Source organism: Urocitellus parryii, chromosome 1, assembly GCF_045843805.1.
Source record: "Urocitellus parryii isolate mUroPar1 chromosome 1, mUroPar1.hap1, whole genome shotgun sequence".
NCBI classification, from domain to species: Eukaryota; Metazoa; Chordata; class Mammalia; order Rodentia; family Sciuridae; genus Urocitellus; species Urocitellus parryii.
This window is the reverse complement of record NC_135531.1, coordinates 262,886,177-262,903,082: the sequence shown is the minus strand read 5'-3', so window position 1 is coordinate 262,903,082 and position 16,906 is coordinate 262,886,177. Positions and strand designations below refer to the sequence as shown.

General features: G+C 39.4%; 1 protein-coding gene across 10 annotated transcripts in view; it reads left to right on the top strand.

Annotated features, from left to right (window-relative positions):
* Positions 1-14,511, top strand: part of Fn1 (fibronectin 1) — a 64,884-nt gene extending 50,373 nt beyond the window's left edge. For 5 of the 10 annotated variants that reach the window (XM_026402345.2, XM_077803499.1, XM_026402347.2 and 2 more), the window contains 12 exons: positions 7-94; positions 913-1,089; positions 1,975-2,064; positions 2,280-2,459; positions 3,046-3,135; positions 4,111-4,565; positions 5,662-5,800; positions 8,235-8,390; positions 10,297-10,422; positions 10,922-11,028; positions 13,356-13,469; positions 13,802-14,511. In XM_026402345.2, the coding sequence (XP_026258130.2) occupies positions 7-94; positions 913-1,089; positions 1,975-2,064; positions 2,280-2,459; positions 3,046-3,135; positions 4,111-4,565; positions 5,662-5,800; positions 8,235-8,390; positions 10,297-10,422; positions 10,922-11,028; positions 13,356-13,469; positions 13,802-13,873 (1,794 nt within the window). In that variant the 3' untranslated portion in view covers positions 13,874-14,511. The remainder of the gene's footprint in view (positions 1-6; positions 95-912; positions 1,090-1,974; positions 2,065-2,279; positions 2,460-3,045; positions 3,136-4,110; positions 4,566-5,661; positions 5,801-8,234; positions 8,391-10,296; positions 10,423-10,921; positions 11,029-13,355; positions 13,470-13,801) is intronic. The other 5 variants (XM_026402352.2, XM_026402350.2, XM_026402349.2 and 2 more) reach the window with 3 other exon arrangements.
* The last annotated feature ends 2,395 nt before the right edge of the window (positions 14,512-16,906 follow it).

Genomic DNA, 16,906 nt, shown 5'->3' with positions numbered 1-16,906 from the left:
TTCTAGGTGGCTACCAAATATGAAGTGAGTGTCTATGCTCTTAAGGACACACTGACCAGCAGACCAGCTCAGGGGATCATCACCACTCTTGAGAGTAAGTAATCCAATTTTCGAGTCTCAAAAAATTTTCTGCATAAACAAAGAATGATAAATGATCTCTCTGGTCACTAAGTTAAAAGTGGAATGAGTCCCAATCTGGAAATGAAATCCTTTCATAATGGTATAACATTGGTGTTATAGATTAGGACTAACAGCTACTTTATGCTCCACTTGTTAGAATTTGTTTTCCTGGAGTTAGGTCTGGGGAGGACATGTTGACTTCTGCTGTATCTTAACAGCACCATAAGTGTGGGATCAAATTTGGCCCAGATTTTAGTTTCTGGTCCATCAATAACTTGCTGCGTGCTCTTTCAGCTGTCAAATAAAGTGTCAAAAGTTCCATCATCTATAAAATAGAGATAAAATAGAAATCTTTTCTGTTGAGAGAAAAGATATGAAGCCCTATAAAAACGACGAAATACTAGCAATAATACTGGCTATATATACATATAATTGCTAGCTGGCCATGCTATTATAATTCCTACCACACACTTTTACAGTACAGTAAATTAATCATTTTAATACTTACTGAAGTATTTGTAGGTACTATAAAGTCAGACCTAGGAACCACTGGTAGTATTTATAAAGCTTTTCAGTTCTTCAAAGAAAAAAGCACCCAATGTAACTATTTCCATATTTCCTAATTACTGTTGAACGTTCTTTGAATGCCAAGGGAGATAATCTACAAATTATTTAATCAATGTATTTTCTGAAGAGGATGTATTTTTAAAACATAAATAAATGTTTTAAAAGATTGAAATCTCACCTATATGAGCCAGGCAGGCACTAATCTCTAGCTATAATCCCATGCAGATGTCAGCCCTCCCAGAAGGGCTCGTGTGACAGACGCTACTGAGACCACCATCACCATTAACTGGCGAACCAAGACCGAGACGATCACTGGTTTCCAAGTTGATGCCGTCCCAGCCAATGGCCAGACGCCAGTTCAGAGAACCATCGGCCCAGATGTCAGAAGCTATACCATCACAGGTGAGGGTACCCACCACCATCACCACAAGTGACAATCAATCAACATTCACAATGTAAACCAGCTTCTTAGTTATTCTGTGACTTACATGATTCAATTTATTTCCAATATTTTATGATAACACAGCTTGAAACAGTTATTCTCATACCATAATCAAAAATAGTTTTGTCCTTTGAATTTCTGATTTTGGTCTAGTGTGTGGTCTCAGAGAAATGGCTTTTTATCAGATTTGTTCTTTCATCCCTATGCCCTTTCTTATTTTTTTTTTTTAAAGTAAAATAATGTAAAACCAAAAGAAATAGGGTCTGAGGATGCGGTTCAATGGTAAAGCACTTGGTGAAGCTCTGGCTTCCATCCCCAGAAGCACAAAAAAATGAAAATAGAAAAGAAAAAAATGAAATGGTGGGGTATAGTTCTTAGCATTAATATAGATTTTAAAAAGACATAATTAATAAAGACAAACAACATTACTTAATAAAGGTTAAAGTTCAGAGGGAATTTGATAAAATAGATCAATTTAGGTCTTTTTGTGCTGTACAATTCTGATTCCGGGTACCAAATAATGACCACCTAATTACCCTATAGAGAAAGTACACTCAGTGGGCCACCCCTCATTCTCCAAGAGGACTGCTTCTAAAATAGCGTTTTTGCATTTAAAAATTTATTTTAGTCGGTGTCCTTCTCTGCATTAGTGATTTGCTTTTAAGTATGCTCCACAATAACAGTTAATATCCACACCATGTTCTACTTTATTGTTCAAAGGTAGACCACTCCCGTGGTCTGCATAAACATGGGTGGGTAGATGAGCCAAGAAAATTGCAGGTGTGAGCTTGAAAAGTTTCCTAGTAAAGAAGAACACATAAAAACCATCTCCTCTCATATCCCAGGTTTGCAACCCGGCACGGACTACAAGATCTACCTGTATACCCTGAACGACAATGCCCACAGCTCCCCCGTGGTCATCGATGCCTCCACTGGTAACTGCTTTGTGCTGAGGGACACCACTGGCTTGTAGTATCATCAGACACATGAACTTAAGAAACAAATGAAGGGTCTTTGTAATATGACTCCCTGTGAACCATGGGAGGAGCTTACAGAATTTCACTCTCTTAAGTCTGATTAAAAGGGCTGGGGGGAATATGGGAACATTTTCTTGGCTTTTATTTTCTGAGACAGTTTTGTTTTCTTTTAGCCATTGATGCACCATCTAACCTGCGCTTCCTGACCACCACCCCCAACTCCTTGCTGGTAGCATGGCAGCCGCCCCGTGCCAAGATCACTGGCTACATCATCAAATATGAGAAGCCTGGGTCCCCTCCCAGAGAAGTGGTCCCTCGGCCCCAACCTGGTGTCACAGAGGCCACTATTACTGGTATTGTGCTCCCTCCCTTTCCTCTTTACTCCCTCCGTCAGTCTAAGTCTTGAAACTCCATCTGTATCTTTGATGCTATATCATGAGAAAGGGAAGCCCTGCACTTCAAAAGGCATTCTCCACACAGTACCAGGAGAACTCAATATATCTCAAAAGGCACTAGTTCATGAAAATGCAAGTTTTAATACTGTTAGTGGCATAACTAGATTTGGGGATTTTTGGTTTGTTTGTTTTTGTTCTGTTTTGCTGTAAGCTTATCTGTCAGTTCAGTGCTAGAAAATGATGTTTTTCAAAGTAAACTAAGTGTGATCCTGCCATCACATTCAGCTCCCTATAGCTCTGGTAATCTTGCAGGACTTGCCTAACTGCTGTGTACCACAGAGTAGGTCTGGAGGCAGAGCCACCCCAACCACCCACATTGGAGAGAATGCCTGGAATGGGGCATAAGTACTAGTTTTACCATTTAAGAGGTCAAGGGCTGACTAGCAAGGGATGCTTGCTCCCCAGGAGCCTCAGCTGCTGGGACTGACTCCTGCTGGAGTGGCTGAGCCCCCCATATGACATGACATTCTATTCTACCCATCAGGCCTAGAACCAGGAACCGAGTACACAATCTACATCATTGCCCTGAAGAACAACCAGAAGAGTGAGCCCCTGATTGGGAGGAAAAAGACAGGTAAAAAGCACTTTCCGGGTAATGAGAGGAACGTTAAGACCAAACTAATGAATGATGGATTTTGCATTGTGAAAAGGGTCTCCATGTTTTGATGCGTATCTCATGGATGCTTTTCTAATGGCCCAGAGTATATTTTGTACTCTCTGACAGGAGGAATAACTGAACATCCTCTGTAGAGTTCCATTTTATTTATTTCTTTACTAAAAGGCCAGTCAATATAAAACCTTGTTATTACCTTTCAAAAATTCAAATCCGATATGAAATATAAAACCAAGTTGTAATTTGCTATTCTTTTATACTTTGTGTTGACTATTTTTTTTTTTAAAAAAGGAGGGATAGAAACCCCTCCCATTGTCATATTATTTGAATTCTGAAACTTGGAACTAAATAATGTTTTACTTTGTCATTCGGTTTTAGTTGAATTTGGAGAAAGTGCTATACATATGGCATTAGGAAAGCTTTAAAAACAAATATGTGTTCTTACCTATTTTTACCATTTCCAACCATGAAAACTATTGATTTAAACCTCTGTAATTCTTATACTTCTGATTTAAACCTCTGTAATTCTCATACTTCTGATACTGACATGATCGCTGTGGATTCTAGTTCCTATAATTTGTTTCTCAGGTTTAAAGAGAGAAGAGAATGGGGTGGGGAGGCACTACCCATTGCAGTTTCATTAGGCTTAATTTGAACAGAGGCAGCTTCAATGGCGCTCAGTGGTTCAAAGCTTTGTGTCTCTAATAAATTCATGCTAACACTTTTTTTCTTTCTAAACTATAAAGAAACCTTTGAGAAAAATCATAAAGTTTTCTTTCTGGGAAAAAGTGGGGTTTTTTGTAATCTGAGAACTGCTGGTTTTCCAGGGGCTTTGATCAAGTTGATAAACAATCTTCATTGCCTCAATTGATAATGGTTGCTACTTACTGAAACTTAACGCGCTTTGCTTTTTTTGCTCTAACCTCTCTTGGCTAGATGAGCTTCCCCAACTGGTAACCCTTCCTCACCCCAATCTTCAAGGACCAGAGATCTTGGATGTTCCCTCCACAGTTCCAAAGACCCCATTCATCACCAGCCCTGGGGTTGACAATGGAAACGGTATTCAGCTTCCTGGCACAAGCCATCGGCAGCCCAGTTTGGGGCAACAAATGGTCATTGAGGAACATGGTTTTAGGAGGACCACACCACCCACAGCGGTCACCCCCGTAAGGCATAGGCCAAGACCATACTCGCCGACAATAGATGAGATTCATGTCCCCAGGGGAGAAGTAGACTACCACCTCTACCCTCACATTACGGAGCTCAATCCAAATGCCTCTACAGGACAAGAAGTTCTCTCTCAGACAACCATCTCTTGGACCCCGTTCCAGGACAGTTCTGAGTATATCATTTCATGTCAGCCCATTGGCACGACAGAAGAACCCTTACAGGTAATCAGCTCCCTCCCTGCCTGTGGCTGGGAAGCTCAGAAAGGAATAAATTAGAGGAAAGAAGTGACAGACTTTTCCTTCTGGGAAAGTGTTTTGTAATCTGAGAATTGCTGATTTCCCCAGGGGCTTTGATCAGGTTGATAAACAGTCTTCATTGCCTGAATTGATAATGGTTATTAATTGGTAATGGTTATCAATTCCCATGGGCTTCTTACTAGGAGGATTAAGAGGCTCTGATGTAAAATGGCTACTTCTAGGACTTTTAGAGAGATGGCACATTTAAGCACTGATCATTTATTAAAAGTCCAGATGGCTCTACTTGGGAGGATGTACCAGAGAGTGTCATTAGCTTTTATTCAGTAGAGAATGAAATCATTTGTATTATCCTCACACATTGGAGGCTCCATAGTAAGATGAACAAAGAGATGATCTTCGAAAAGAAGAAAGATATTCCACTGAATTTACATTTGTGCACCATTCTTAGTTTGTCCTTGAAGAATCCCATTATCTGTAGTACGTACAAGGAAAAAGAATGTAGGAGGAGCTGTGCATGTCAGCTGTTAGAAGTCACCGATTCTCTTACTAAAACCCCATCCTTTAATTTGTCACACTGGCACAGTTTTTAAAAATGACTATGTTGTGGGAGATTCCTGAGCTTAGAAACCTGAGTTTGAGGATGTGCCATTGTTTTAAGGACTCTGTATTGCATTGTGGTCTACTGCTTACTGTGCATGGCCTGCCTGTCTCCACAGAGAGCAGTGTCTGTGCTTGATGTGAAAGGATCATGCAGGGCTTCCATGGGCTTCTACAGAGCCACATCTAGTAGGATTAAGAGGCAGCTAGTGTCGTCGAGGGCTCCTGCTAACTATGGAGCACATAGGCAGACTTTGGGTAGGAAAATCTGAGAGAAGTGACTGTTCCTTGCTCATTCCATTTCTCTCCCTGGCCAGTTGGGACTCCTGTATACCCCTGGTCTTTATTAGTTTCCCTTTGATTTGTTTAAACAGTGAGGGTTAATGATAAGGGACCAGGGGAGCCCGCATCTGTTCTTTACTATAATGCTCTCTCCCCATTTTGGCTGTACCAATAATTGCAGTTCCGAGTTCCTGGAACTTCCACCAGTGCCACTCTGACAGGCCTTACCCGAGGGGCCACCTACAACATCCTAGTGGAGGCAATGAAAAACCTGAAGAGGCACAAGGTTCTGGAGGAGGTTGTGACTGTGGGCAACCCTGGTATGTAAATTCGCGTGTGGTTTAGGCACACGCTCCTTGTTGGACTGCACCAGAGAAGGCTTTTCCTAGTGCCTGTTCCTTTGTTGCTTGTTGCCTTTGCACTGTGGGAAGTATGCCTACCATCAATATGAAGTAAATGAGCAACCTGAAGTTCATTTAACTTTAAGTGTGCTCACCAACACACATGCAGTGTTAGGATGACAGGCCTGGGAAGGGCTTCAGTTATTTAGCCCAAAAGTGTTGAACTTCCCAGTGTCTTGAGTTGATCTGAGGCTCTGGTTTCCTGGTATACTTTCCCATATCCCTTCCTTCTCACCATGCTGTGGTCCCCTAGAGTGATTCTTAGTACCAAAACTAATGGGAAGTTCTCCTTTGCAACGCATCTTTATCCAAAGAGCTTCCTTATTCTAAAGTTATTTCACTTTTTTTCTCCTGGTGATATAGGTGTAAAACCTTCATAAGGGTTAAATGACCATTGACTTTATTATGGGGTGGGGACGGGTATTGGGGATTGAACCCAGGGGTGCTTAACTACTGAGTTACATCCACAGCCCTTTTTATTTTTTATTTTGAGATAGGAGCTTGCTAAGTTGCTTAGGACCTTGCTAAATTGCTGAAGCTGGCCTACCTTAGCCTCCCAAGTAGCTTGAGTTTTCAGGCATGTGCCACTGTGCCCGGCAACCACTGACTCTTCTTTGTAGCACCTTGCAAGTCCTTTCAAGCCAGTAGCATGCCACCTGGCTTTTACTTTGCAGCAGCTGATGATATTCACCCAGAAAAATGAGATAGGAAACAATCAAAATCATGAATCCTGAATCGTCCCACTGGAAGGGTCTCCTCTCCACTTCAACAAGGAGTGGTAACTCCTGTCTATGCCATGTGACAGAATTTCATCCTAGGGTCCAGTTATGTAATTTCAGCCGCCTTCTTCATCTGACAAAAGACTACTGTTTTACATGTGTAAATTTTGGAGAATTATAGCAGCTAACTGCTGGCAGGCTGTGGGGAGGTTCTTTTGTGTTTGTTGTTAGGTATTGCATTTTGTGGTTTTAATGGCAAAATTGTTGTGTGAAAGGAATTTTTGAGAGCATAAAGGTTTTTGTGCTTTTCCATATCTTTTTTTTTTTCTGTAAAAGATTCTATCTCCATAACATTAGTTACAGTAGAATTTTAACTCCTGAATATTTTTGGAATAGTGAAACCCCATTTAATAGTCTTAAGTTCTTTCTGTTTTTCTTTCCTACTTCTTATTCCTAGTAGTAGTGTTCTTCATGATAGCCAGGGTCTCTTGACTTTGAGACATTTCAGACTTTTTAGCTCTCTAAAATATATTTCCTTCCAGAGTGATGCCTTTTGAAATATTAGGCCCTTCCAATATCTACTGGATTTGATTTTACACTGTTAAAAAAATACACACACACAGTGAGATTTAAAGTCACAGTAAGTTATCATATTCAGTTTTCAGAGAATAACTTGAGGCATGCTTTATTTGCAGATTGTTTATCTATCTATCTATCTATCTATTTATTGATATCAGGAACTGAACTCAGGGGCATTCAACCACTGAGCCACATCCCCAGCCCTTTTTATTTTTTATTTTAAGAGAGGGCCTTGCTATTTTTCTGAGGCTGGCCATAAACTTTCAATCCTTCTACCTCAGCCTCTTGAGTCGCTGGGATTCCAGGTGTGTACCCAGCATGCCTGGCTTACACAAATTATTTTAAAACAAGTTTTTCTAAAACATAAAGAGACAAGATCTTAGGTCACATGATGAGACTGTTGCTTATTCCTAACTCATGTACTTCCCATTTGATTTCTCCTATTTGAAACAGTTGGTTTTTATTAATAAAATCAGTTTTACTATCATAATAACTATTTTGCAAACTATTATGCAAAAAAGATGCAATAATAAAAGTGAAGACTGCATTATAACAGTATATAAAAATGCTAAGACCTTTGCATTATAAGCAGAAGGTAGCCTCTAATAATATTTCTTAGTTTAGTGAGCACTTTCTACAGGTTGGCAAAGGGACAATGCGTTGGCTTCTTGGCCTCGTGAGAGAGATGCTAAATAATTAGCTCAAGGTCACTCAGGTCCTGATGGAGAGGCATTGCTACCCTTGTTCTTACCTAGCTTAAATTGCCTCAAGGTCCATTCCATGTTCTATAAAGTAGATTTACCAGAATGATCATTTTTACAATTAAAGACAAAAGTGAAAGATGGGCTCCTTTTCAGATGCTGGTGGCAAGTGTCCATTGGCTACACCTTTACCTCACTTATGAGACTGGCTGATGCATCCATGGAACAGATGGAATTTTAGAGCTACCGGAATTTTTCTGTTAGATTAAGTCATTGTATATAATGTTCTGGTTTCTTCTTCTTCCAAACCACCAATAATATGTCTCTTTTGCTTTTTCTTCCTTTTGCTCATAGGCCCAAACCAACCTATTGATGACACCTGCTATGACCCCTACTCGGCTTCCCATTATGACATTGGAGACGAATGGGAGCGAATATCTGAAACTGGTTTTAAACTCACGTGCCAGTGCTTAGGCTTTGGCAGTGGGCATTTCAGATGTGATTCATCTAGTGAGTAGCTTGCTCTGACCATCCACTCTTCCTCCATCTCCTCCAGTTCCATACATTCGCATTAACGTACCAAGGAGTCATGTTTGGTAGACACAAGCTCTTCCAAACATTTGAGAAAACTGTTGAACTCAAAGTAACATTTTGCATCATTGAAAAATGATGGGAAATTTTACTTGTTGAATATTGCTTCATTTCAACTCATATGCTAATACAATTACTGATTAAAGCAAGTTGTTGGTGATGCTTTTGAAATTTTCTGTTAAGTCAAACTCAGTGGAGTCAGTTCTCATTGAGAGTACCAGAGAAACCTCAATTCTCTTTTAATCTTTAGTGTTGAATGTGGTTCAAGGTGATGATTCATACTCATTCCCATTTAGCACAGATCAAACATACACATGTACTACACACACACTTTCACATTATACACACACATCACAAATACACACATTGAATATGTACACACACACACACACACACACACACACACCAGCCACATAGTTTGAATATTGCTAGTAATGTAAAGGAAAATGTACAGATATTCTACTTGTCCATATTTAAAAGCCACTTCACCAAAAAATATTTGATTTTCAAATTATAGAGATTTTAATATTTCAAATTACAGTGATCCTAGGATTTATCTATTGTGCTTTGAGAGTTAGTATTAGAATTTATAACCTTTCACTTATTCTTTGATTTTAGGAGATATAATCATTATTGACCATTGGTTCATTTTTACCGGTGTTAACCATTATACCATATAAACAAGCCTTTTATCGACTTTTATAGAAATCATATTCATGGAAGTAAAACAGAACAGATTTTTAAAGATTTCTTAAAAGTGTTTTAGTTGACTTGTATACATGAAATGGCTTAATCCAGATTGAAATTCAATCTGGATTGAATTTTTACAGTGTAGACTTCTGAGCTTGGCCACCTGAAAATGGTATATAAAATTGGGAGGCTGAGCAGAAGTATGGGCGTGCACTGCAGTAGAGTTGCGTGTGCTAACATTTGGCAGCAATGAGGTGGTTGGTTTTTAACTTCTGAAAATGAACTACTTTTTAAAAGTCTGCCTATTTTTTTTCTGTGTATTAGGTGCAATTGTGGGAGCAGAACTCTAAGGTTGTTTATGAGAGTCTTTAGATCAACTTACATATTCTTTGCTTGAATGTCATAGTTGTTTAATGCCTTTTCTTCCAATTTGAGGAAGAAAATTCCAGTCCATCCTGTGAATTGTTGGTTTTATAAATTAGAAGAAAAAATGCATTCTGATGTAAACTTCCTAAGTGTGTTCTATTTAGTATAAATCTCAGAGACTAAAAGTCATCTTTTACATATGGTAAAGGGATAGGACTTGTGGATCCTCTTCAGCACCAGATCTCTATTTGTAGGGATGATAGCCAGGGTTTATCATTGTTTTGTCATCTATGTTTATTCTTTCTTTCAACTTACATGCAAGAGGTCATGGCAGAAAGAAAATGCTGATCTGTTTCATCGCACTTCTTTGTATCTAAGGTCTCTGCAAATACAAAACTGATTTTTTAAATATATGTGTATATATATATATATATATATATATATATATATATATATATATATTCCTAAAAGACTACTCTGATCCTGCTTTCATTCACCACAATTTGAAACCTTAACAAAAATTCAAATGGAAATCATTGACCAAGTGCTATGACATGATTACTATGGAGTGCCTTAAAAATGGCCTAGAAAATAATAAATAGTAGAAACTATATTTTTAAGCCCAACTGAAGAATCAGTTCACAGTAGGGATTGTGACCTTTAACTTGTCATTCTTTCCAGATGTGTGGATTTTAAAATCCTATATTCAGGTGTGCTTTTGAGAGTCAGAACACAAATAACTCTGCCTGTGATTTTCCCACCCACACAGAATGGTGCTACGACAATGGTGTGAACTACAAGATTGGGGAGAAGTGGACTCGCAGGGCAGACACCGGCGAGATGCTGAGCTGCACGTGCCTGGGCAATGGGAAAGGAGAATTCAAGTGTGATCCCGGTAGGTCATTGAGAATGGTTTCCAGAGCTCTATTGGCACACCCACTTCCATTATGGGCTGTAACTCCCATTCACAGGATGGACTGGAGACTTTAGGTCCCCTTGAGGTTTGAACAGAGGCTTTGTTCATCTTTTGATTTGGAAAAGTGGAGTTGAGCCTCAAAAAGGAGTCATGATGGAATGTTATTACAGGCCACTTTAGCACTTTTCTGAGTATTTTGATCATTATCTGCAGTGAAAATGGTGGAAGAAGTCTCTATTGGTCTGTCAATTCAACTTTTAAAATATGATTTCCATTGAACCTATTAGATCTAGTTTGTGGAAATGCTGCCTTAAGATCTGAGGAGTAGTACCTCTCTTATGATGATTCATATAAATTTGTGTAATTTGGACTTTGATGATACAAATTTAGGATAAAATAGAACCCACCCTTGTATCAAGCTGAGTCTGCATTGCTGTTCTTGGTCTTACATGTGCTTCTGATTTGTGCCTGCATGTAGATGGGACAACATGCTACGATGATGGGAAGGTTTACCAGGTGGGAGAACGGTGGCAGAAGGAATTTTTAGGTGCCATTTGTTCCTGCACATGCTTTGGAGGCCAGCAGGTAAGATGGGATGTGCCAGGTTCCCTGCAATTTAGATATGACACAGAGGAGGCTCTTGTATTTACATGCTGTGTACAAGGTGCCTCCGTGCCTCTTATGAAGAGTTGATAAGACTCTGGAGCATCCTCCCTGAGGATGGCAGACAGCCCCTCCCCATGCCTGGCACCGAGGAGCCAGCTCTATGCTGATGGACAATTTCCCTGTGGCCTTGTTGTGAAATATTTCAAATAATACTTTGGGTCTAAGAAAATTCCACTTTGTGCCCTCTCTCAGTCCAAAAATATATCCTTGTACTAGCTGTACTAATGTGCTAAGTAAATGGGACAAACAGGAAATGAGAAGTGGTCATGGCTCTTACTTAATGATATAGTCAGAAATTACATTAGTATGTATTTAAAATCAAGCTAATTAAGGAAGGTTTTTGAGTTGAGTCTGACAAATACAGTTCTGGCTAGACTGGAGTCAGCAAGAAAGGGTTTATGGAAAAGAGAAGCATAAACTGGCTGGACTTGGGATGGCTGAGATTTGGTTAAGGGAGCAGAAAGTCAGTAAGCACAACCCCAGGGATAGGATGAACTGGCCCAGGTGGGCTCCAGTGAACCAAACCTCTGCCTAAGTGTCTTGTTGTCAGAAATTAGATGGCAAAAAAATCCACTATTTAAGCCAGTACTCCTCAGCTATTTCTAATATATGCCCTCCTTCATTGTAACAACAGAATGCTGTGCCTTTCCCAAATAAGTGAAATTTCAAAGGGAAATGACTCTTGTAACTGGAAAGTAATGGAAGGTCATAGTCCTTAGTTTTCAATGGAGACATGCCTTTCCTAACAGCGCTCCCAATTCTGATCCATGCGAAGGAAACATGCTTCCACCCCAGGCGAGGTCCACAGCATGATATATTTGGCATTAACCAGTTACAGATGCACAAGAAGAAAATGAGCGTGAAGGAAAATGTACTTTGGGGAGATTCATCTGGCAGCAGGGAAGCTTCTTCAGGGTTCTGTCTGCATCACCTTACCAAGGGACACAGCCCAAGGAAACTGATCTGATTCCATCCCTAGTGTGTGAAGTTGGTCTCTTTCTTTCAACCCCCCCCCCCCCTTTTCTCTCATAAAGACTGGTCATAGAACTCAGTCATCTTGGTATAAAAATGTGTAAAGGAGAATTTATTGGAAAGTAGACATTGGTCACACTTCAGTCTCTTTGTTACTTAATGAATGTGAAACCTTTCCTCTGTGACCCCTATTCTGTTCCAAAGTGCTCAATGAACCACTTATGACAGGAGTAGGAACATTCCTGATTCTGTGGGTAGGCATTGACCTGTATTATGTTAGGTGTTATGGGAAGTAGGCTACAAAACGGAAAATGTCTAGAATATTTAAAAGATATGAAAAAACGTATAAAATATATATAAAAAAAATAAGAAAGAATATATTAGTGTTCTTTGGGTTGCAAAAGGAAAAGTCCTGTTCAAGTTAGTGGGCAAAATGTCTCCCATAACTGAAAAGTTCTGTATCTACCAGCTTGAGGGGCAGCTCCCACCATGGCATCTGGAGTCTGTTGCTCTTGGGCTACATTTTCTTTTCTAGTAGATTCCCTGCTTTTGGTGACATCCATGACCAGCTTCAATTTTACCATCTCCCAATTTAGGAACAGAGAAAGAGAACTCTCATTTCCTCACACTTCAGGCAAAAATCTGAGAGAGCTTTACTGATGTAGCGTGGTCTGTTCCTATGCTCCACTCCATTGCTGGCCAGAGGCAAGACTTCCATGTTACTGGCCAGGGTGGTTTAGGAAGGGAGTAGCCATACGATGCTGGAAAGACCTTGGCTAGAGTCAGCCCAGCTCTGTGGTGGCAGCCCCAAACCATGGCCCATTGTGTGACTCCCTTCTCCCTCCCAGCAAGCCACTCCTCTCCTCTGGATCTCTATTTCCTTTGCTGTATAATGAAGGTGGTCTCAAGTCTCTTTTAAAAGCTCTAGGATTCTTTGAAACAATCTCTTCCATCATCTAGTATTAAAAAAAAAAATGCTGAGGATGTTGGGACTGCAATCAGACTTAGCAGACTGAGTGGGATTTAGATAGGAAGAGAAGAGAGGAATTTCCAGGAGAAAGACAGTGTATGCAGAGACTAGTGTGAGCTTTGGTGATAAACCAAAATGTATTCCAAGAGTTGCAAATGCATGAGATTCTCATCGGTGCTTCTTTAGTGATTAACTGCTTTTATTTGACCAATGCACAAGAGCTGAAATTCTTAACTCAAGCACTAATTCTGATGTCCTTGGGTTGTCTGTCCTAAGCTCCATTTGTTTCATCTCTCTCCTCCAGGGCTGGCTCTGTGACAACTGTTACAGACCAGGTGGTTCAACTGTTCCTGAAGGCCCCTCCTCAGGTCACTCCCCCAACCAGTATACACCGAGATATCATCAGAGAACAAACACTGTAAGTCCATTTGCCCCTGTAGACTCTCCCTAAATGTAACTGGGTGCATGACAGGGAATCTCTTTCTGCAGATTCCTTTCTTCTGAATGAACCAAATATTTGTTGTTGTTGTTTGTTTGTTTTTAAAGATCTCTTAAGTGACTTGTGTGGGATACTGTATCCTAAAGCATCATTGAATTTTTGAACATCTCTCATTGCTCAGTATATGGCTGGGCTCTTCAAACTAGAAAGTTTCCTTTCCATGAACCGTTGTCACAAGTCTCCCCTTCCCACCCACACCCCCATATACTTTAGAGTATTTGCTACTGATTCTCTTCTTCTTCCATTAATAGAATGTTGATTGCCCAATCGAGTGCTTCATGCCTTTAGATGTGCAGGCTGACAAAGAAGATTCCAGAGAGTAATATTTGCAACCCAACGGAACAAGCATCTATGTCTGCCATGGTCTATCCGAAGTCGAGTGATGTTAGCAGATTCCATCTTTGAATGTTTGTTTCTTTCTTAGCCTTTTGCTCTGGAGACTCCAGCTTCAGCTCAACTCACAGCTTCTCCAAGCATCACCCTGGGAAGTGTTTTGAGACTTTTCTCATAAATTAGGGCAGTATGTTGCCTGTTCTGCTTCAGAATCGTCAATACTGCTCAGTATTTTAAATGAAATGATTCTCGGTCTGATTTGGTTTGCATAATGTATTGAATAATGTTACCAAAATTTTAAATAGGAAAGTTGCCCAAACACTTCTGCTTTCATTTAATTGTCTGGCCCACAATACTATAGGAATGGCGTGTCCTTGCTACTGTGATATTTAAAATATCCACAGTACTCACTTCTTCCAAATGATTCTAACAGTTGCTTAGAAGTGTCTTTCTCTTACCTGTTATTTATCAATTTTTCTCAGTATTTTTATACAGAAAAAAATTGTATTGAAGACACTTGGTATGCGGTTGATAAGAGAAATTTGGTATAATTATGGTTGGTGATTATTTTTTATACTGTATGTGCCAAAGCTTTACTACTGTGGAAAGACAACTGTTTTAATAAAAGATTTACATTCCACAACTTGGAGGCCACTTCTTTTTATATCAGGTATTTGGGGAAGAAATAATAATCACCATGAATGTTCTTTTTCTTTTCAATTCATCAAACATTTAGATAGCTCTGACATGCAAGGCTCTTTAATTCTTGGGTTACTTCTGTACAAGGCTTTCTGCTTTTTGCTGCAAAAACAGATTCACTTTTGTCATTTCTCCACTCTTCAAGAGCAGAGAGAGATTTATGTTTTTTTCCCTTAACAGATTTAAGTAGCCTCTCATCTTTATGAAACATGCCAGCTAGCACTTCAGAAGCATAATTGAAACAACCTTTAGTTGCTTTTTTCTAAGCATTATTATTCTTCCCTCCCTCCCTCCTTCTCCTCCTCCTTTCCTTCCTTCATTGAATAAACATCTTTTCAAATAGATTACTTTGTGAGGAAAATAAAAGGATAGCTGAGCTGTTAGTACTTCCCTGGACTACACTATTCAAGTAGCTTTGTCTTAGGGAATCCCCACGGTATAATAACCTCATCCAATCTGTCTTAATTCATGTCGACTGACACTTTAGCATGACTTGATAAACTACCATCTCAACAGTTGCCTTACTCATGGTCTGCAAAGATCATTTCCTTTTCAATTTCACCTTGGGGAAGCAACAAAACTCTGAGATTAAATATGACATTCAGGGGTGGGGGTATAGCTCAGCGGCAGAATGCTTGCCTAGACTGCATGAGGCCCTGAATTTGATCCTTAGTACCATGAAAAAAAAAAAAAAGAAAGAAAAGAAAAGAAGCTGGGCATGTTGGCGCATGCCTCCAATCCCAGTGGCTTCAGAATCTGAGGCACAAAGATCAAGTTCAAGTCCAGCCTCAGCAATTTAGTGAGATTCTCTCTCAAAACAAAAGTGCTAGGTGTTAGGGATGTAAGCTCTGTGGTAAAGCACCTCTGGGTTAAATCTCCAGGAGAGAGAGAGAAAGAGAGAGAGAGAGAGGGAGGGAAGGAGGGAGGGTGAAACCCTTTAAAAATCTCACTTTCAAAATAGTAAATCATGGCATAGGAAATAGTTGATTGATAATTAATAAAAATTCAGGAAGCATGTTTTTATATACACATTTGAATTGATTTAGTTTATAAAATGCTTTGACATTTAGTATCTCATTTTGGGGAGATTTTATAGAGTCCACAGGTCAGATGAGTTTTCCTTAGCAATAAACAGACCCAGACTCCAGATATCTATTTAATATCACTAATCTTTTAGCTTTACCAGTCTATCAGTTACAGCCTAGCTGTTCCATGTCTATTAAAACAACACAAAAAACACAGATCAAAGTGATATTAAATGACTCTCAGACATAAGTGGGTCACCCCTGCTCATGGAAGACTAGGACCTAGGACCAACCTACACAATGTACAGTAGGTAATTCTATCAAAGACGCCTGCCCAAGAGAAAGCAAACCCTCATAGGTGAGGGACCAAGCAGCACCTCGGCTTAAGTTTAAAAGGTATTTATATCTGAAAACAAAGTCTAGTGGATCTTCTCTGACATAACTTTCCTATGTTCACATATGAATACACCATCAGTGAAACTCCACATCATGTACAACCACAAGAATGGGATCCTGGGCTGGGGATGTGGCTCAAGCGGTAGCGCGCTCGCCTGGCATGCGTGCGGCCCGGGTTCGATCCTCAGCACCACATACCAACAAAGATGTTGTGTCCGCCGAGAACTTATAAATAAATATTAAAAATTCTCTCTCTCTCTCTCTCTCTCTCTCTCTCTCTCTCTCTCTCACTCTATCTTAAAAAAAAAAAAAACAAAGAATGGGATCCTAATTAAAACAAGTTATACTCCATGTATGTATAATATGTCAAAATACACTCTACTGTCATGTATCTAAAAAGAATAAACAAATATAAATTATTTTAAGAAACAATCTACTGGATTTTCAAAAGCAGTATAGTAAACTTATGAATTAAACTCAGAACAAATCAAGTAAATATAAAAGCTCTTTTCTGTCTGGGCATTACAATGCAAGACATGTATAATAGTCTTTTTTTATTAACCATTTCTCGGCAAAATCATTCAAAACAAAAACTAAGTATTTCCAAAGATCTATTACAGTTTTTAATTGACTCATGTGACTGTTTCCACTGAGAATTCTCTAAAGCAAGGCAGATCAAAAAGACGTAATTAAAAGACCAATCTGGATTTAGGCAACAAATGGGAGGAAAACCAGGTGAAAGTAATAAATATTATCAGGCTTTAAAAAGAAAAATAAAGGTTTTTAAGTTTTACGGTGCCTTGCTGTGCTTGATTTGTAGTAAAATTTGTTGTGTATTAATATTGTTTTCAGATCTAATGACCTAAAAGAATTATGCAAATTACCTATAATAATATCACTATG